General features: G+C 43.3%; 1 protein-coding gene across 1 annotated transcript in view; it reads left to right on the top strand.

Annotated features, from left to right (window-relative positions):
- Window positions 1-22,670, top strand: part of LOC126297454 (outer dynein arm-docking complex subunit 3) — a 291,407-nt gene that overhangs the window by 205,208 nt on the left and 63,529 nt on the right. Inside the window, exon 8 of the mRNA XM_049988314.1 lies at window positions 21,354-21,531. Coding sequence (XP_049844271.1) covers window positions 21,354-21,531 — 178 coding nt within the window. The remainder of the gene's footprint in view (window positions 1-21,353; window positions 21,532-22,670) is intronic.

Below are 22,670 nucleotides of genomic sequence, written 5' to 3'. Positions count from 1 at the left end.
TGCCCTTGTGGTCATGCATTGACAGTGCGCCATGTTTTATTGTCGTGACCCCGTTTTAGTCAATCTCGTGTTGTCCTGTCTCTGCCATCTACTTTACAGGATATTTTAGCTGATGCCGCTCGAGCAGCTGCTCATGTTCTTCGTTTTATTACTTTGACCGGCTTATCCAAAGACATCTAACTCTTTCACTTATTTTATCTGCATCTTTGTAAGAACTTGCTGGTGTCCCCTCCCCCCTCCCCGCCCTTGAGTTTTACTAGATTCTATGTGCTCTTACAATTGTGACTGGGCGCTAATGACCTCAGTAGTTGAGCGCCCTTAAACCCCCCCCCCCCTCAAAATAATAATTTTAATTCCTGAGAAGGAAAGTAGCGCAGGCATTGTTCACAAATCATGATGTACTCATGATGAGTAGTAATGCTACTTCATGCTAACCTCGACAAGTTATTTATGTAACAGAAATGTTTTGCATCGGTATTACTGACCTGCAACATTAATAATTTCACATGTCTCTCTCGACAGTGTTTTCAGTGTTAGAACTCTAAATTTTCTCATTTTTCTTAATACCTACGACCATAGATTATAACCGGAATGTTGGATGTCATAGATGTTAACAAAGACACCTTTTTGTTTTTGGAATATGTGAACATAATTCAGCTCTGCAGGAAATGGTATATTGGCAAATTATTATATGTTTACGTGAGGCCAATATTTAGACCCTCGGTCTGCATCTCAACTTCCCCCTTATAAGATACAATCCTGCTAAAATTGACCACTTGAAGCAGGTATTGTCCTTTGACTTAACGTTTATTACCGTATGTTTATTTGCTACCACTCTTGGATGTTTCACGTACAGTCCTACATAAAATCCTATATTTTCATTTTAATTAACACATAGTGGAACTGTTTCCTTCAACACCCAACTAGAATCTTTCGTTTGAAAAGTCTCATGTTTCTTTATAGGTTTATCAATATTAGCCGAGTACCAATCATCAATAATTTCGGATGGTATTAAACTCGTATCTTTTGTGTTGCGGTCCATCTGTTTCGCCCGGCCTAACTTGGGCAAGAGAAAGCTCCCGTCTAACGAACAATATATCGTAAGAGACTGGTGAATTTGACGATCTATGTTCTCCAAAATATGAATATGAATCTAAGAAATGTCTAGACACCTTAAACCCAAATCTGTTTCCTATCACATCGGAATATGTTCAGCTTATAAATGCAGACCCAACAACACCCCACTGAAGATCATATCATGTAATGTATTTTGATCCTGGTTCACCAGTTACTGCTAAGACAGTAAAGTTTCGAAGTCGACTATGATGATGAACAGCCTACTGAGCGACTTCTCCGTTAGCGATCTTCTTCTTTTTCGTCGATCACGTTCTAGCCACAACAGTCCTTCAGCTGCTGCAGATTCTCCCTCCGCTGGTCAACAATTGATCAACTGTAATTTTAATACAGACAACTGCTTGCAGATTCTACCACACTGAATGAGAAGAAAAGCGTGCCTTAGGAAAATTAACTTAATTGCATTCATAGATATGGCAAGAAACATGCATAACAGGAAAAAGAGGAGATTGGAAGAGACTTTGCGAATGGTCTGCATAAGCAGAAATATTTCAGGAAGAATTAGTAGGTGGAAGATACCAGACTTACATTTCTTTGTAAAGAATTCCTGCACTTGTAGAATTTTGATGACAACCGATGCAGTTCCTCGATCAATGCTCCAATCTAGTAGTCTACAGCCGCCATCAAGTGCAGATTCTGCAACAGTGAATAAAAAAGGTCTTAGTTACAGCAAGTAATCAACAGATGGAAAAATATATAAAATTGTTAATAGTGACATATATGTTAGACTTAAACTTACTGGAGAGTTTCTCGCGTGTCTAGGAAGAAGAACGTACTGAAATGACGACTATGATGAATCAACATCATATAATTTACCACAGGTGACTGCTTCCGAATTTTATAACCCTCCTTCCAGCTTGAACAGTTCCGAATACTGGCGTATAGTTCTGAAGCTTCACACTGAATCAACAGGAAAAGTGTCTGGGCATGCGCATTGATGCAGTTTCATATTTCAGAAGCTCTATAAGTCAGTGCAAGATGGGACTTGCAAAATGCATAGTTTGCGAGTTCTGAATTCTCAATGCATAAATTTTATATTTTACTGACTCGAGAAGTTCCAGACAAGTTGGAGCTTGCAAAACGTTTTGTCAGTGACTTCAGTCTTGCTGCCGGTTAATCGGCGCGTGCGTGCGTGCGCGTGTGTGTGTGTGTGTGTGTGTGTGTCAGTCAGTCAGTCGTATTACGCCAAACCGATACTCAAATACAGCGTCCAAAAAAATAAAAGGAGTGACCTGTATTACAAAAACATGAAGAGGTTTATAGAAACATGAAGTTAATGCAGTGTTATTAGCACATTCAACAGATCTATCACTTACCGATTTACGCAAGGGTGTTCGAATATTTTTATCTTACAGTATAAGAAAAATACTTCTTGTGGGTTGTACTAGTTTACTGTAGTCACGACTTTTCTTGACAACATATTTTGCAGAAGCAACATTGCGAAGCCGGCCGCGGTGGTCTCGCGGTTCTAGGCGCGCAGTCCGGAACCGTGCGACTGCTACGGTCGCAGGTTCGAATCCTGCCTCGGGCATGGCTGTGTGTGATGTCCTTACGTTAGTTAGGTTTAAGTAGTTCTAAGTTCTAGGGGACTAATGACCACAGCAGTTGAGTCCCGTAGTGCTCAGAGCCAATTGAACCAACATTGCGAAATGACTTTCTAGTTTGTGAATGTGATGAATTTTATTTCAGCGATGAAGTCGAGTAAGATGTATAGTTCTTGTATCACCTTGTGAATAAATCATTGTCTCTCAACCCGTAAACTGGTTTTAACCACTTCTGATAAATAATTTGTCATTTCCGTTCCCTGTAATAGTATCCATCATGCATTCAGAGGGTGATGTTGGGCGTCTATAGCGCGAAAATTAAGTGGTTATTTGTGCAATGTGGGTAGTATGAGTTATTGATATGTAGAAGTCTACCTTGAAGGTTACTCTCCAGATAGCCGTATTTTCAAAATGTCACGCCTCAGCAGACACCGCACACTGCGGATGGGCTTCAACACTGAGGTGACAAAAGTCGTGGAATAGCGATTTGCACATATACAGATGGCGGAAGGATCGCGTACACAAGGTATAAAAAGGACAGTGCATTGGCGGAACCGTCATTTGTGCTAGGTGATTCATGTGAACAGGTTTCCGATGTGAATAAGGCCACACACCGGAATTAACAGACTTTGAATGCGGAATGATAGTTGGAGCTAGACGTAGGGGATATTCCATTTCGGAAATCGTTAGGGAATACAGTATTACGATATCTATAGCGTCAAGAGTGTACTGAGAATACCAAATTTCAGGCATACCTGTCACCACGTACAGCACAGTGGCCGACGCCTTCACTTGAAGATCGAGGACAGCGGCGAATTGCCAGAGCTAACAGATAAGCACTCTGCGTGAAATAACCGCAGAAATTAGTGTGAGACGTACGACGAACGTACCCGTTAGGGCAGTGCGTTAATGAGGTATGGCGGCAGACGAACAACGAGGGTGCAGAACAACATCGCCAGCAGCGTCTCTCCTGGACCCAGTGTCCATATCGGTTGGGCCCTAGGCGACTGAAAAACCGTGGCCTGGTCAAATGTCCAGATTGCAGTTGGTAAGAGCTGGTGGTAGGGTTCTAGTGTGGCGCAGGCCCCACGGAGCCGTGGAGCCAAGTTGTCAGCAAGGCACTGTGGAAGCTGGTGGTGCCACCATAACGGTGTGAGCTGCGTTTACATGGGATATACTGGATCCTCTGCTCCAGCGCAACCGATTATTGGCTGAAAATGTTGATCTTCGTCTACCTGGAGACCATTTCCAGCCATTCGTGGACTTCATGTTCCTAAGCAACAATGTCATGCCACCGAGCCACAGCTGTTCGTTATAGGTTTGATGAATATTCTGGACAGTTCGAGAGAATGGTTAGGCCAGCCAGATCGTCCGACATGAATCCTGTTGAACATATATAGGACATAGTCAGGTCAATTCCTGCACAACATCCTGCACCGGCGAGACTTTCGCAGTTATGGACGGCAATTTTGAAATAAGAAGCTGTTAACGTATGTAATATTATTTGTTGCATGTGAATAAATGTCAGCGCATAATTACTGCTCCATCAGATTTATAGTGTTCACAGCTATACTAATTTGAAGTAACAAAACTTGCTCGTTGACAATGGAAAGCAGCGAACGTAGCCGATATTTAACTGAGCCAAAATTCTAAATGGTGGAGCAGATACAGATTATCAGTGACAGAATCTGCCAGCTTAGTGCGTAAAGAGAATGTACTAGATTATAGAATGCAGTCTGAGTGGCACAATGACAGACTACAAGTAGGTAGTTATTCAGTAACTCGCAATATATTTCTCGATGTCGTATGTTTTTGGATAGGGTCCGCTTTTAGCAAAACACAATTGTGTTTCACTGCAGTTGCAGCATCTTCAGCAGGCTTTTATTTTTTATCTGTTAAAGATAGTGTTCTTTTCTGTTTGTATACATGGAGCTATTAGTTTTTAAATGGTAATTACAGATATTTGAAAAAACACACAAATTACGAATTCAAATCTTTTTACCATATGGTGTGGTTTTTCTGATGTTTCTACAGTGACCGTTTTGTTCCACAGTTTGTCATCTGCAACCACTTATACCTTAAAGTAGATAAATTGTTTAAGCCAAAATTATGAATTGAACACTTGTTATTTCTATGCCTGAAATTATTTAATTCTATGTGTGTGTGTGTGAAAAGGGAGAGAGAGAGAGAGAGAGAGAGAGAGAGAGAGAGAGAGAGCGATGAAGAGAGTGTGAGTGAGTGTGACAGTAAGTTTTAGAAATTTTTTTAAGCCATCTTGTTTTTACACATTCAATTGTTCCACTGCCCGCCATGTTTGTTTTTACACCTGATAAACAGTGAAACAGTTACAGCGACAGTGGCAACTCAATATCTGGTGTTTGACAGTGATGAAGATGATTAAAAAGAAAATGTAAGTGAAACATTATGTAAATACACACACACACACACACACACACACACACACACACACACATATGGAATTAAATAATTTGTGGCATAGAAATGTGTTTTCAAATCGTAATTTTGACTTAAACAATTGATCTACTTTAAGGTATAAGTAGTTGAATACAAACAGCAAAGAACACTCTTCATCTTTGACAGATGAAAAATAAAAGTCCACTGAAGGTACTGCAACTGCAGCGAAACATGTTTGGGTTAAAAAACAAAACTGTGTTTTACTAAAGGCGGACCCTATCCAACCCTCTCCCAGGCACTTACATGTGAATTGCAGAGTAACCATGTAGATGTAGCTGTAGATGTAGATGTAGACATAATAATCGTCGATGATCGTATGAAAATCCACGCGCTACGGCGGAAACCAATTTCCAAATTGGTTTTTCGATCAGTGATTGGTGCTGCATGATCGGTAACATGTCGATAGGTCTATTTATTTTAGTATAGCGAATGGCGGGACTGAATTACTGGCATTTTTTTGGAAAATTCGTTTGTCGAAGACGTCGAGAACGTTCCTATGGGCATGCGGACTGCAAGGTATTTCCAGTATTTTACCACACGTGTGAGGGAACACTTACCCTAATCGCTGGATTGGTCGTCGTAGTAAAATTAATTGGACAACGAGATCGCCACACCTTGCGCCATTAGACTTCTGATAATTGGGTCGGGTGAAGTCGAGGCGTACAAACGAAAGGTGAAGACAAGAGAGGGGCTGCTCGGTCGCACCGTGGACGCTGCTGCCCTTTTAGGGAACGAGCAGGGGCGCTCAGAGAAGCAACACAATATGTTCTGCCGAGAGAGCACAAATGCACTGAAGTCGAATGACGGATATTCGTACATTTATTGTGAACCATACAAGAGCCGTATTGTGACATGTACGATAATGCTCAGAGGTGAATGTGTTAGTTCTCTCATCTCGTTTTCTCTGTAGAGCTGTACCCTCAGAACAAGGAGAGGATGTTGTTTGGTGGCCTGTATCCTCTTTCTATAATACAAAACTGCACGCAATTATTAACTGGGTTCTTTATTTACAAGACTAGAAATCTACTTAACTTTAGCTAGTTGTTGTTCGGTACAAGCTCTCTGTATATTCCACGTTAGCCTCACTGCTGTCGAAGTAGAAGACCGCTGTGCTCACTACAAGGTCGTTATGTGCTGCCTGTCTCTGCGCTTGACGCTAAGACTGTGACTCCCTCTTGAGGACGTGCCGGAATTCACTAGATGTGACGAACTCGAAGTAACTGAACTAAGTGGCCTTCCGCTCTGCAGCGGCTATCTAAATACTGGTGGCCGAGGGGGCATTGGCGGTGCGTTTCCAGTGAGGCCTCGATCTTCTTGTAATCTCTATGCTGTACGGTGTGCCGGCACCGGCTTACGCCAGCACAGTTACAAATAAGCATTTTTCAATTTATACTTTGTAACACGCCCTTTGTAATGTTTAATAATTGTTGTACAGTTATAAACCAGACACTAGATTCAGTAATACAGAAAATAAATAATAATGAACATTAAATGCATTCTATCTCGAAAACCATTTAGAATAGGGCATATGACCATATGAAGCTTTTTTATTTCAAATGCTCGTTCCCGTCATATCCGCGAACACTGACAGTTCCTCCCGGGACACCCTGTATTTTGTAACGGGTTTCCTCATTAAAGTAAGCATTGAAGCCTTTCATTCCCTGTGTAATGTACAGGGTCTATCTGAAATGAATGAGAGATGTGGTAGAATGAGTCATACAAGCATATTCCGCGTGCGTCAGTAGGCGTCGTTGAAGAGTGTCCCGCGCCTCACCAGGCAGGCACGCCACATGCCATCCGAGCCGTCACGGCAGCAGATCTGCAGTGCAACGTTTTCAGTGTACTTAACGGCAATGTTTGCGTTCAGACACCGGAGAAACGTGTATGAACCGACCATTTATCGCCTACCAAACCGGTCCAAATCTTCACAGTGAAGCGATCTCGGTGACCACGAACAAACGCGTCGTGTGGATTTTCCCGTGCTCACGCGTGTCGATTGTGACTGTTGAACGTACCCCCTCGTGTAAAGGATGCTATCCACCTTTCCAAAAACCACTGACAGAATTCAGTTCGACGTGAAAAATCGTCTGGGCTAAGGCCGTGAACCTCCTGAAAGCTCATAGGGTGCAAATCATCTTCGTGCTACACACGCCAAATTGTGGAATGGCTTACACCCATTTCCCGTACAACACACCGCGACCTTGTCGAAGGTGCATTTTCCAGCAGTACTAACGCTCCTCTTCACACGCTGGTGTCCGCACTGTTCGTTGACGATCGTGTCCGTCAGGCATTCGCACCTGTAACACAAAAAAGCAACGTTTTCACGTCCCAGTAAGAGGCGGAAAACCCGTAGTGTTGTCCGCAACTACACTGAAGAGCAAAAAATACTGGTAGACTTGCCTAATATTGTGTAGGGCTCCCGTAAGCACGCAGAAGTGCCGCAACACGACGTGGCATGGACTCGACTAATGCCTCAAGTAGTGCTGGAGGGAACTGACACCATGAATCCTGCAGGGCTGTCCATAAATCCGTAGGGCTACGAGGGGTCGTATCTCTTCTGAACAGCACATTGCAAGGCATCCCAGATACGCTCAATAATGTTCGTGTATGGGGAGTTTGGTGGCCAGAGGAAGTTTTTAAACTCAGAAGAGTGCTCCCCGAGCCACTCTGTAGCAATTCTGGGCGAGTGGGCTGTCACATTGCCCTCCTGGAATTGTCCAAGTCCATCGGAACGCACATTGGGCATGAAAGGATGCAAGTAGTCCGACAGAATGCTCACGACGTATGTGTCACCTGTTAGAGTCGTATCTAAACGTATCAGGGGTCCCATATCACTCCAACTGCATACGCCCCACACCATTACAGAACCAGCGTCAGTTTGAACAGTCCCCTGCTGACATGCAGGGTCCATGGATTCATTAGATTGTCTCCATACCCGTACACGTCCATCCGCTCGATACAATTTGAAACGAGACTCCTCCCATCAGTCAACATGTTTCCAGTCATCAACAGCCTAATGTCGGTGTTGATGAGCCCAGGCGCGGCGTAAAGCTTTGTGTCGTGCAGTCATCAAGGGTACACGAGTGGGACTTCGGATTCGGAAGCCCATATTGTTGATGTTTTGTTGAATGGTTCGCACGCTGACACTGTTGATGGCTCAGCACTGAAATCTACAGCAATTTGAGGAAGGGGTCCACTTCCGTCACGTTGAACGATTCTCTTCAGTCGTCGTTGCTCCCGTTCTTGCAGGATCTTTTTCCGGCCTCGGCGATGTCGAAGGTTTGATATTTTACCGGATTCCTGATATTCACTGTACATTCGTGAAATAGTCGTACGGGAAGATCCCCACTTCATCGGTACCCCGGAGACGCTGTGTGCCATCGCTCGTGCGCCGACTATAACACCACGTTCAAACTCACTTAAATCTTGATAACCTCCCATAACAGCGGCAATAATCGATCTAACAACTGCGCCAGACACTTGTTGTCTAATGTAGGCGTTGCCGAGGTCATAAAGCTTCAACCCAGCGTCTCTTTTACCTTTATGTCACGAACACATTGAAGTTGTTTCCCTAAAGACCTGCTCCCATGACCGTTCGGATGGCATGATGTGGGTTTATGCGGACATAGGTCGCTATGTGAAATATGCTTGTAATGACCCACTCTACTAGCCGTCTGTTTCTACATTCATTTCAGATACACCCTGTCGATTACACTATTGTTGCCTCATTAATGGAGGGAGAGAGGGAGAGATGAAATTTACTGTGTTGCTAAAATCAGAGAGATGATCATGAGGGAGAAGTGGAAATATTGTATGTAGTTATTTTTGATATTGTGTGGACACATATGTAATGAAATTAATGACAAAAAGGTAAAGTAGACGAGACAGATCTAAAAAATGTCTCACCAATCTTCGTACTATTAGGTGGAGAGAATTATGGTCAATAGAGAGGTATGATTAATAGGGAGAATGATGCACTGTGGAGAGTGCTCAGTGGGGAATGATGGTCAATGGAGAGGCACTTGCACCCAGGAAAGTACGTGCTAGGGACGAGAAAAATCGACCGGTTAAAACCGATACCAGTATTTTCGTTCTGAATAACCGGTATTTTCGGTATTTGTTTGGTCACAGTTATAACAAATGTTTTTTTTATTTTTTACTAATAACTAAGAAAAAACTGAAATATCAATAAACCGCACCAGCAGCATTTTTAAATTGAGCTTTTTTTTTTAAAAAGAAAGGAGTAATTTTTAGTCGTAAAATTTGCAATTGTTTGAAATGTTGCATTATTACATAAAATGGAGAAAAGTGATTAGTGCTATTTTAATAACAACGCCAACAGAAAAGAGCGACGAACATATGCAATAAGAATGGTTACAGCACTGCTGAGACAATAATGTCCTGTTTGGGTTATGCACCTGGTAAGGCTTCGCCCCACCTCTTGTCTACGGTAGTTGCTCGCTGTCGTCTCCGGACATCCATTGTATTGCAGAATTGCATCGACCCCACTCAGGAAACACTTCCGACAAGTGACGTACCAATGAAGTAGAATGCTTCTTCTGCTTTAAAAAATTAGAGATTTGTCTGCCATTCCTACGAATTAATAAATTCAAAACTTAACAACAGTTCTCCATAGTATACTGTCACGTAGAAGGTCTAATTAGGTGAATGACGAACACTAACTTCACGTCACGAAGGTTTCTTCACCACTTGCACATACGAGACCGCGTAGCGAACTGCCTCCGACCAGAACACATACGGTATATATACAGTTACAGAACATTCCAGTACAATGATTCATGACACTTGTGGATACTTTTAGAATATACTCGAACCTTATATAGAAATTAAAATTTTACAGTTTAGGTGAGTTTTGAACTCATGACCCTCCGTGCAACAGTCTACAAATAACCATTACAGAACGATGACTGTGCTACTCAGCTTCTTCTGCGACATTGCTCCCTCCTTAAGAGAACAGCGTCTCGGTGTTGCGTCCTAGTCCGGGAGCGAGTAATCGGTCCTGCATACTCGGACTCCCGACGACTGATGCACGCCCTAGCGGTGATATTCTTAGAACTTCTTTTGCCATCACACTCTTCGTCACCTTTCCGCTTGTTGCCTGTCACTGGAGCTTCGAATTTACTCTGGGTTGCAGGATCTTTATAGATCTTCATTCGAAGGACGTGGACCGTATCTCTGCCCTTTCGGAGTCTTGTGTCGGGGTCGAAATCTTCAACTTCGTAATTAACATCAGACAACTGTTCTACAATTTATAAGGTTCAAAGTAGCGCCTGAGGAGCTTCTCAGAGAGACCAACCTTCCATACAGGAGTGAAGATCCAGACGAGGTCACCAGGCTGGTAGACAACAGGGCGGTGGCTCGCGTCATACCTTCGGTGATCGTTTCCTTGAGCCTGCAGCGTGCAGAGTCGAGTAACTGCCGAGCTTCTTCAGCTCTGGTTGACACCTGGCCGATGTAGTCGTCGTCCACGTCATCAGGATGTAACGGAAACACAGTGACCATCGTCGTAGTCGCCTCACGCCATTGCACCAGGAAAAATGGCGTACATCCTGTGGTGTCTTGTTTGGCGGTGTGGTAGGCAAACGTCACGAAAGGCAGTACATCATCCCAGTTGCTCTACTCAACATTGACGAACGTGGATAACATGTCGGCCAAGGTATTATTAAGGCGTTCAGTAAGCCCGTTAGTTTGCGGATGGTAGGCAGTCACCATGTGATGAGTAATGTTGCACCGACCGTTTATCTCTGTCACAAGATTCGATTGATAAACTTTCCCTCGATCCGTAATTAACAACCTTGGGGTACCGTGTTTTAATACAATGTCTTCCACACTGAATTTTGCTACCTCGAATGTTTCGGCTGTTTTGGTGGTGGTGGTGGTGGTTAGTGTTTAACGTCTCGTCGACAACGAGGTCATTAGAGACGGAGCGCAAGCTCGGGTTAGGGAAGGATTGGGAAGGAAATCGGCCGTGCCCTTTCAAAGGAACCATCCCGGCATTTGCCTGAAACGATTTAGGGAAATCACGGAAAACCTAAATCAGGATGGCCGGAGACGGGATTGAACCGTCGTCCTCCCGAATGCGAGTCCAGTGTGCTAACCACTGCGCCACCTCGCTCGGTCGGCTGTTTTCACGGCTTTTGTAATGGTATAGCGTTTCAGATAATCAGTGCAAACAATAATCCATCTATTGCCACTAGCAGATGTTGGAAATCGTCCGAGGAGGTCAATCCCAACACCCTGGAATGGAGTTTCGGCTGGTGGAATTATTATGAGGCGTCCAGGTGGCTTCTGAGGAACTGCCTTTCTCCTCTGGCACTCTCGACAGTGCGACACATAGTGATTGACAGTCCTAAATAAACTTGGCCAGAAAAATCTCTTGCGGATCCTATCGTATGTCTTAATAAATCCTAAATGTCCAGCCTCAGTTGTGTCATGGAATTTCTGTATAACATATAAGTGCATGTGTTCAGGAATCACTGGTAGCCACTTCTTTCCAAACGGTTCAAAGTTTTTCTTGCAAAGTAATCCATTAAATACCTTAACTTGTCCTTTCACATCCTCTGGCCGATTTAACTCAAGCATAATTTGAGATATCCTGGCGTCCTTATTCTGTTCAGCGGAGAGATCCTGGAGTGCAGCGAGACAGCCACTATCTTCATCAAAGTCTTGGGCATCAAAGTCTTGGTGATCTTGCACAGGGTTTCTTGAGGGACAGTCGGCATCTTGCTGTTTTCTTCCACTTTTGTATACTGTGGTAATGTCATACTCTTGAAGACGTGGTGCCCACCTGGCGAGTCGTCCTGTATGATCCTTAAGGCCATGTCAACCAACAAAGTGAATGGTGGTCTGTAACAACTGTGAATGGCCTTCCATAGAGATACTGTCGAAATCTGCACATGGCCCAGATCACAGCAAGACATTCTCTTTCTGTAGTTAAGTACTTTTTCTTGGCTTTTGTAAGTGTCCTAGAAAGATAGGTTATAACCTTCACTTTTCCATCCTAAACCAGCACCAGAACAGCACCGATCCCATACCCACTGGCATCTGTGTGTAGTTCTGTAGGTGCTCTCTCATCATACAGACCAAGTTCAGTGTCAGTCGCCAGAGCTTTTCGCAGCATATCGAAAGAATCTTGTTGAGCACCACCGCAGATAAATTTAGCATTGGCTTTTAACAACCCTTGAAGTCGTCTGGCTTTGATACAAAGGTCTTTGATAAAACGACGGTAATAAGAACATAATCCGAGGAAGCTTCTCACATCTATAATGCTCTTAGGAATAGGAAATTCCGCTATAGATCTCACCTTTTCTGGGTCTGGCCGCACACCTTCGTTTGACACAAGGTGTCCAAGTATTTTGATTTATTTTGCTCCAAAGAGACACTTAACTTGGATTACGTTTTAGTCCGCCTTGTTGGAGGCACTTAAGAACGCCCCTCAGTCTTTTTACGTATTCATCAAATGTCTCTGAGAACACTATAATGTCATATAAATAACAAAGATACATCGTCCACTTCAGGTTACTTAGAAGATTACCCATCATCAGTGTTGCTGGTGCATTACACAAACCGAACGGCATTACCTTAAACTCATACAGGCCCTCAGGGGTGATGAATGCACGTTTTCTCACGATCAGCCTCATCTACTTCGATTTGCCAGTATCCCGAGTGCATGTCCATGGTCGAGAAAAACTTAGCCTCCTTCAGACAATCTAGTGTACCGTCAATTCGTGGAAGGGGGTAAACGTCCTTTTTAGTTATCTTATTACGCCTCCTGTAATCAACACAAAAGCGCCAACTGCCATCCTTCTTCCTGACGAGAACCACTAGTGACGACTATGGGCTCTGCGAAGGCTGAATGATGTCATTCTTCATCATTTTCTCTACCTCGTCGCGAATTATTCAACGTTCCGTTGCTGACACACGGTGTGCTCTCTGGCTTATTGGTCGATGGACTCCAGTGCTAATCCGGTGCTTCACCGTCGATTTGTCTAATTTGTTCTTCACCTGTGGATTGAAGCATTCAGAGAACTCTTGAAGAATGGCAAGTAGCTTCTTCTGTTGTTCCTTAGTGAGATCTGGTGATAGTAGAGCTAGAAGATCTTGTCTTGTAGTGGTAGCGCTAATTTCGCCCATTGACTCGGCATAGGAGGTTTCTATGATGCTCTGCTGTTCGGCAATTAATGGCTCAGCGTTTGCTATGCACATGCGCCTTGAAAGGCTATGCAGTTCTCGGCAACAGTTAAATATCCACAATTCAATGGAACCATTCTTAAACGAGACGGCAGAGGCTGGGATGACCAAGTTATTCTTCAGTGGTATGCTTCTCTTACATTCCACTACAAGATCCATGGGCTGATGCATGGCATGACACATTACAGTTACCTTTCTAGCGCTGACTGCAGGAATGATCACTTCATCCAGTACACATAGTCTCCACACACACGGATGCGCATCTTCCTGTCCACAGTATCTCATCTCGTCTAGCATAATCTTCAAGCGACCACAGACTATAATTGCCTGAGAAGCTTTCAAAAAGTCCCATCCGGGAATGACGTCATGACTACACTCTTCTAAGACGATGAATTTTAAGGGCTGTGTATGGCCACTTATACCCACACGAATGACTCACCTCCCTGTATGTTTTACGTATTTCCCATTAGCCACCTCCAGCAGAGACGAATGTCGTTTTCTGTAACTGGCGGCAGTACTTCTCCGAAATGACTGAATGTAATGCTCCAGAGTCCACAAGAGCTTGGGCTGGTCGACCATCCATGAGGATATCGACGTAGTTTCCTATCATTTTTGTAGTGATCGACGGCGGAGGATTTTTCTCTTCGGCATCGTCACCTCCACGGAAGGACGTACCCTTTAGTTTTCCAGATCGCGACTACTAGGTGATCGGCTGGAGCTTCTAAACGGCGATGGAGACCTTGCTCGGCGTGTTGGGGAGCGTCCTCTCCAGCTGCTAGTTTGCGGCGATGGTGACCTATGGCGTCCTGCAACCACATCTTCTTGTTCATCTTCGTCGTCCCGCAGTTGGCGTCGGCTAAGATAGGTCTGCTGTCTTCTGACGCGGGCGTCATCAAATATCCGCCGCCTTTCTCGACAAAGCGGACCACATGTCCTGTTCGTCCGCAGGTTGGTTATCCTGGGTCCTCCAGGCGTCAGTCTTCCTTGGTGCCCAAACAGGTTCCTCATGAGGCATTGTAGGAATGTAACTTTGCCTGGGTCTCGACTTCTTCACCGTTTTAAAGGGTAATGAAGGACGAGAGATTGGGTTCAGTGTCTATTCCACTTCTTCCCTTATGACCTCTTGAAGCGTCTCGGTTTTTTGTTCGCCGTGCTATTCAAGTGCCTTCTGAACGTCTTCTCTCCCTATCTCACGAAAAACACTTATGAAATCAGTTCCTTCCTCCATCACAGACATCGATATGACGTTTGAAAGGCGTTCAAACTTCTTTCGTGTAATTCTTTTTTGATGCATTGTCTCGATGTACTGGCACCATTTTATGAAGTCGTCTGCTGTCGAAACCTCCTCCAGAAGTAGGGCTTGATACATGTCCTCAGCAACACCCTTCATGAGATGTGCAACCTTATCTTTCTCCTTCATTCTAGAATCCACTATTTTACGCAGCTCCAAGACGTCTTAAATGTAGGATGCTGTAGTTTCTCCTGAACGCTGAGCCCTGCACTTTAATTTATCTTCAGCCTTGCACTTCTTTTGTTGTGTGTCGCCGAAATACTTGCGCAGTTCCACCTGGAATACTTCCCAGCTTGTGAATTTCTCCCCGTTGTTCTCATGCCATTGTTTGGCAGTGACCTACAAGTAGAAAAATACGTTAGCCACACACACAGTGTCATCCCATTTGTTAAATTTGGCTATATACTGATATACCTTCAGCCACTTGTTTGGATCTTGCCCATTGTCACCAGAGAAGCCGGAAGGATGTCTCATGTGGTGGCACACAGTTGCTGTCATCGTGACGTCCTCTTCTTCTTCTGTATCCGATAGATTTCGATCTGTTGAATATGGCTTGAACTCGGATTTCTCGCCACGTAAACGACGGCTCTGTCGTGGACTGATGGGAGCCACTGTGTCGTCGATAATGTGCGCTATCACACGTTCCAGTACACAGCGTCTCCGCCAGAAAAATGTCACGTAGAAGAAGGTGTAATTAGATGAATGGTGAACACTAACTTCACTTAACGAAGGTTTATTCAGCACTTGCACATACAAGAGTGCGGAGCGAACTGCCCCCGGCCAGAACACAGACGGTATATACAGGGTGTTTCAAAAAGGTACGGCCAAACTTTCAGGAAACATTCCTCACACACAAATAAAGAAAAGATGTTATGTGGACATGCGTACGGAAACGCTTAATTTCCATGTTAGAGCTTATTTTAGTTTCGTCAGTATGTACTGTACTTCCTCGATTCACCGCCAGTTGGCCCAATTGAAGGAAGGAAATGTTGACTTCGGTGCTTGTGTTGACATGCGACTCATTGCTCTACAGTACTAGCATCAAGCACATTAGTACGTAGCATCAACAGGTTAATGTTCATCACGAACGTGGTTTTGCAGTCAGTGCAATGTTTACAAATGCGGAGTTGGCAGATGCCCATTTGATGTATGGATTAGCACAGGGCAATAGCCGTGGCGCGGTACGTTTGTATCGAGACAGATTTCCAGAACGAAGGTGTCCCGACAGGAAGACGTTCGAAGCAATTGATCGGCGTCTTAGGGAGCACGGAACATTCCAGCCTATGACTCGCGACTGGGGAAGACCTAGAACGACGAGGACACCTGCAATGGACGAGGCAATTCTCGTGCAGTTGACGATAACCCTAATGTCAGCGTCAGAGAAGTTGCTGCTGTACAAGGTAACTTTGACCACGTCACTGTATGGAGAGTGCTACGGGAGAACCAGTTGTTTCCGTACCATGTACAGCGTGTGCAGGCACTATCAACAGCTGATTGGCTTCCACGGGTACACTTCTGCGAATGGTTCGTCCAATAATGTGTCAATCCTCATTTCATTGCAAATGTTCTCTTTATGGATGAGGCTTCATTCCAACGTGATCAAATTGTAAATTTTCATAATCAACATGTGTAGGCTGACGAGAATCCACACGCAATTGTGCAATCATGTCATCAACACAGGTTTTCTGTGAACGTTTGGGCAGGCATTGTTGGTGATGTCTTGATTGGGCTTCATGTTCTTCCACCTACGCTCAATGGAGCACGTTATCATGATTTCATACGGGATACTCTACCTGTGCTGCTAGAACATGAGCCTTTACAAGTACGACACATGTGGTTCATGCACGATGGAGCTCCTGCACATTTCAGTCGAAGTGTTCGTACGCTTCTCAACAACAGATTCGGTGACCGATAGATTGGTGGGGGCGGACCAATTCCATTTCCTCCACGCTCTTCTGACTTCAACCCTCTTGACTTTCATTTATGGGGGCATTTGAAAGCTCTTGTCTACGCAACCCCGGTACCAAATGTAGAGACTCTTCGTCCTCGTATTGTGGACGGCTGTGATACAATACGCCATTCTCCAGGGCTGCATCAGCGCATCAAGGATTCCATGGGACGGAGGGTGGATGCATGTATCCTCGGAAGACATTTTGAACATTTCCTGTAACAGAGTGTATGAAGTCACGCTGGAACGTTCTGTTGCTGTGTGTTTCCATTCCATGATTAACGTGATTTGAACAGAAGTAATAAAATGAGCTCTAACTTGGAAAGTAAGCATTTCCGGACACATGTCCACATAACATATTTTCTTTCTTTGTGTGTAAGGAATGTTTTCTGAAAGTTTGGCCGTACCTTTTTGTAACACCCTGTATACACTTACAGAACATTCCAGTACAATGATTCTTGACATTTGTCGATAAGTCTTGAATGTACTCGAACGGAATATAGAAATTAAAATTTTACAGGTCAGGCGAGTTTTGAACTCACAACCCTGGCTGCAATAGTCTAGTGTCATAACCACTACACCAGGGGCTCCTAACAAAATTTTCTCGAGGACCCCCTCAAAAAAATGGTTCAAATGGCTCTGAGCACTATGCGACTTGACTTCTGAGGTCATCAGTCGCCTAGAACTTAGAACTAATTAAAGCTAACTAACCTAAGGACATCACACACATCCATGCCCGAGGCAGGATTCGAACCTGCGACCGTAGCGGTCACTCGGCTCCAGACTGTAGCGCCAGAACCGCACGGCCACACCGGCGGCCACATCGAGCATGAATGGTACCTTGTCATATGGCAGTATCAAGTAGGTACGAAAGCCAAATTAAGAGTCTTTTTGTACGTTTTCTATTTTTGGTACTCAGAAAAAACAGTGGCATATTCATTATTGACAAAATATTGAGATTAAAACTTTTTCAATTTAGCCACCATGGTTATTGATAAATTTTTGATTATTGCTCAAAATCTTTGTTTTCAAATCTGGGTGTTTAGTATAACAAACTCCCTAAAAAAATAAAAATTGAGTATGAACTGAAAATGACAAAAAAATTAAACTGGGTGTATTGGTCTGTCAAGTGTACCACACTTGAGATTCCATTGAGCAGACATGTATGAAAAATAAGAAAACAATAATTCCATACAAGGTATTATTTATCTGAAAAAATGCAGTTACAACAGAGTATTCCATCAGTATACAGTTAGTTTTAATTTTCAGTTCTTAATGACATGAGTTTAATCTGACCTTTGAGTCCATTATTTCTGAAATATTAGGTTCCAGACTTGAAACTTTCACTCTGAAACCCGACCGCATATCGAGCCGATTCCTATGTTTGTTTTTCATGAAACACATGGAAGAAAATGCTTGCTCACGCAGATATGTGGTTGCAATTCGGAGGATCTTTTTCATTCCCTTATCTCCAAGTTTCTTGTAGTCCTTGCGTGCTGATGCCCAGAAGTCTGTAATTTTGTCACCGATGAAAATGTTTATCATCGTACCACAGCTGGACAGATCCACAAGCTGATCTTGCTCTTCTTCAGTGAGGCCTTGGATTTTGTCTATTTATTCACAGCTGAAGCGATTTCGAATCCATTTGTAGTCAGGGTCAAGCTCAGGGAAATACTTTCTAAAATTGGTGGCTAGGCTGCGTAGATGCTCGGCTACATTGACCTTGATCTGGTCAGGCAAACTCTCCTCTGATGACTCCAAGAATTGTTTTAAAGTAGAAAAGTTAGTTAATGACTCGTTTTCTATCCTTGACGTCCAGATCTGACACTTTTTGACCATAGCAATAATCTTATCCTCAACTTTTAACATGTCTATATTTTTCCTTGTAAACTCTAGTTTAACACACTCAAGTGTTCAAACACATCACCTGAGTACACAACTGAGCAAAGCCAAGAGAAGTTAGTGAGAAAATCTGCGTACTTTGTGTCAAGAAGGAAGACACAAACCTCGTCTCTAAGTTCAAAAAATTTTGAAGAGGTCCTACCTCGAGAAAACCATCTTACTTCCGTATGAATAAGAAGTTGCTCATTCTCACTGCCGATCTCTTCACACTCTAATAAGACGCTAGACGCAGAAGTTAGCGTTCGCTGAAACTGTGCTCATGCAGGAAGCGGCCAAAACAAAAAATCTGCTATCATACGAAATATATTTAATATACTTTTTGTTCTAATAGCATCTTGCGGACCCCTCTGCCGTAGCTCCTGCACTACACCAGGGTGCCTATGCTGCTCAGCCTCTTCTGCGACAGTACAACAATAACAGAAAGTAGCTGGTCTGCTGCCTGTGTCTTCATAATATGTCTTTACCTGCTTGTAGCCCTTTAAGACTGACAAAATGTCACGAAAAACAGAGCTCTTCAGTGTTAGTTTTCACCCTCTAGCAACGACTATTCGTTTTGCCCAAATAGGGGTATGATCTCTGATCACAACATGATTTCTAACCAGAGTTTAAAAAAATTAAAATCAGTAGGAGAATGCTGGTGATTTTTCGTAGTATGCAACCGCTTATAAGTTTTTGAGAGAAACAAGGAATGGTGGACGGGCTACGTTTTCTTTTATTTGCCTGTTTAATTTAATATTTTGATTCTATGTATTTTGAAACTAAGAGCGTCAAAATTTTTCAGTCTTTGTTCAATGTATATGTTTATAGCGAGAATTGATCGGAATAAAAAACCGAAAATTGGTTGTTTCAGAAACCGGTTATTATGAGTGGTTTTAAGAGTCAAGTTAAACTGGCGTGGAAAAAAACGTAGGTTGTTCAGCGATAACCGCCATACCTTGTACCTGCGCACCAAGCAGTGAAAAATTCTTAGCCTAATAAAGAGTGGGCAAAATAAAACTCCTGTAAAATATTTATAACAATAATGACCTTTGTTTATGATCAGGAGAACTGCTCACATAGAAAATGCTGGAAATCGTGATTTAGATGCATCAGACTGTTGTTATCACATATCTGTGCATACTCATCTCTTGCATGCTCTGTCTCGAGCACTTTGTTGTGTCATTACGATGATGGTGATGATGATGATGGTGGTGGTGGTGGTGGTGGTGGTGGTGGTGGTTTATAGGTTAGGGCGCTAAACAACATGGTAGTCTTCTCCCTATTTCATTACGTGCCACAGAGTGAGAGGAGCAGATGTGTCTAGTGACCAGTTGGATGAAACGCAAGGTGGTGCTCACAATAAAACGAAGCTTGTTCATTGTAGAGTGTTATGTGAAGCACAACTTGGTGGTGAATGTGTGCAGAACAGTCTGCAGAAGGCCTCTAAAAAAGTTTACAGTGAAAAATTGAGTGACAAAACTGTGCGAAGCGGTTTCGGTAAAGAATGAAAACCGCATCTCTCCGAGATGGATTCGAACATCAGAAAACTTGAGTCAGTCGTATTGCAAGTACTTTCCAGGTCAATTTTATTTTGTGCACTCTGTATTTCATTGCACACTGTGGATCTTAAGATTAATACCCGAAAACCGACTGTGTGCATTCATTATTTTAAATTTCGTTGTAAATAAAATATTTTGTGGAGCATGAAAAATAAATATGTAGTGCTTATTCATTGTGATATTAGTCTTGTCTTTTGCTTGTTTATTTCGATATTGGTTAGTCTTTCCAATATCTCCGAAACAGTAAATTTTACAAAATCAATTTCTCCACACGTAATAACAAAATTCGTTGCTTAGGTGGTAGTAACAGTAGTATCTATCCTGTTATTGCATGCTCTTGAGATATTAGTTTCCTTATTTTGATCTCGTTTCCAGTGACAACATTATTAGAAGTGTAAACGAAGTGACAAAAATTAGAAACTGGAAGGTTAAAGATGTTTTTTCATGAACTGGACGGACTCGATATGATATTAGTATTAAACAATGAGCTTGGAGTTCGTGATGCTGAGCGTAATGATTATCGGGGTTTGGTAAAATTATACAATTGCCACTCTTTAATGGTGTCTCGATCTCAAGTCTATCTTCGCCAGGCTTTAACATTTTTTCAGCTACAAATGTCGAAGCACTTGAAAGCTCTGAGCGCTAGTTTAGTCGCGCTTGAGATGAACACCAGGCTAACATAAGGCGTGACTTCCAGCCCATACTGCCTTCAGTGATCTAGATGGTAATGGAACGAGAAACTATGAAACTTTTCAAATTGGGAGAGAGAATGGTTCGGGATCAGAGACTCTATCTGCGGAAACCGAGAGATAGCACTACTTTGTCAGAATGCCAAAGAAACTGTTATCCTAAGGTCTAACATGGCGGTGGTCTTGCGGTTCTAGGCACTCAGTCCGGAACCGCGCGACTGCTACGGTCGCAGGTTCGAATCCTACCTCGGGCATGGATGTGTGTGATGTCCTTAGGTTAGTTAGGTTTAAGTAGTTCTAAGTTCTAGGGGACTGATGACCATAGTGCTCAGAGCCATTTTTTTTGTCTAACGTTCAGTAAGAAGAAGGACCTATGAATACTGGATTTTTTTCTCGGGAGACGTGGCAGGATGCAACGGTTGTTATGTAGAGAAAGGCAAATACACACTCAGCTAAAAAGATATTCTACTTGCGAAATATTTCTGTGAAATGGTATGACGTTTAGTGCTGTTATTCACGTTAGTATGGGCAGATGTCGACAGGCGGGTAGGATCTCTTTCTTTAATTGTACTATATACGGAGCTTCACACTTGTTAATAAGCTCAGTATACTTTGTTACAGGAGAATCGGAGACTGAGGAAGTTCTACACCGGTTTCTGTCGCAGAGAGAAACAATGTCTCGCCTCACGTACCTGAAAAACATCACCGAAGAAGAGAAAAGAGACTTGGAAATAAAAAAGGATTTTATGATGGCTGAACTGGAAGCATTTAAGTTCGCAGAAGTCAAGGACAAGGAACAGTAAGTCGGTTCTCTATGCAGTTAATAATTAGTACTGTAAAAATATTGTGCCATAGCGCCATAAATCACTGGATATCGTGAATTCAATCGTCATACAATTGCTTCATCCCAAGACGTGACAGCTTCGAATGAAGCAATTGTATAACGATTGAATTCACTATATCCAGTGATTTATGACCCTATACGACAAGGTCGTTTATTTGGATATAGGCTTATGGCGCCTGAAGATGGCATAATGAAATGCCGAAACTGGTAGCATTCAGGATATAATAGAATAATATCTTAAAGTACATGGCTGTTGGAGAATTTTATTGACGTTGACAATTACATAACCAGCCAATGTCCTTTGGCCAAGTCGAACCAACAGAGATGTTGTAACTGGTCATTAATATGCTGGACACTGAGACGAAGTTGACGTCCTAGCTCGTCCCACACAGGTACTATTTGGGATAGACCTGTGGATCTTGCTGGCTATGGCACTACCTTAATATCAGGCAGAAACACGTCCACGTGTTGTCAACGAGCATCGTCTTGTTGAAAAATAGCACCACGATACTGCCGCATAAGAGGTAAGACGTGAGGACGCAGGATGTTCACGACGTAGTATTGTACTGTCAAAGTTCCATCAATCGTTACCAGCCATGACCTGAAGCCATACCCTCGGATCCTCATACCATGTCGCCAGGAGTAACACTTCTGTGCCTCTCCAAAACAATGGAAGAATGGTACCTTTCCCCTGGTTGCGGCCATAGTCATCGACGATGGTCCCAGGGTTAATGCAGAACTGTGCTTCATCGTTAAACACAGTGTGACGCCATTGGTCGGCAGTAAATGTTTCCAGGTTACGGCACCACCCCAAACATAGCCGTTTGCCTTGTGGTGTTAACAGCAGCCTACACATGGGAGTGCAATTTCCTATTCTGGTGGCTGTTAGTCACCAACCAGTGGTCCGGCATGACACAGAATACGGAAGGGAGTTCACTGCTTATTCTCGAATGGTAGGCACAGATGTGAAGGGGTTACAATGTGCTCGATGCAGGCGATTCTCCTTTGTGGTGGTCAGACGTAGTAGACTGGAACATTGATGTCCAGTACGACTGCCTGCAGTCCACCACTGGGCCACTGTCGCATCTGGATAC

This window comes from Schistocerca gregaria, chromosome X (assembly GCF_023897955.1).
Source record: "Schistocerca gregaria isolate iqSchGreg1 chromosome X, iqSchGreg1.2, whole genome shotgun sequence".
Classification (NCBI taxonomy): Eukaryota; Metazoa; Arthropoda; class Insecta; order Orthoptera; family Acrididae; genus Schistocerca; species Schistocerca gregaria.
Note: the sequence above shows the minus strand (reverse complement) of the source record. Positions and strands in the feature narration are given on the sequence as shown.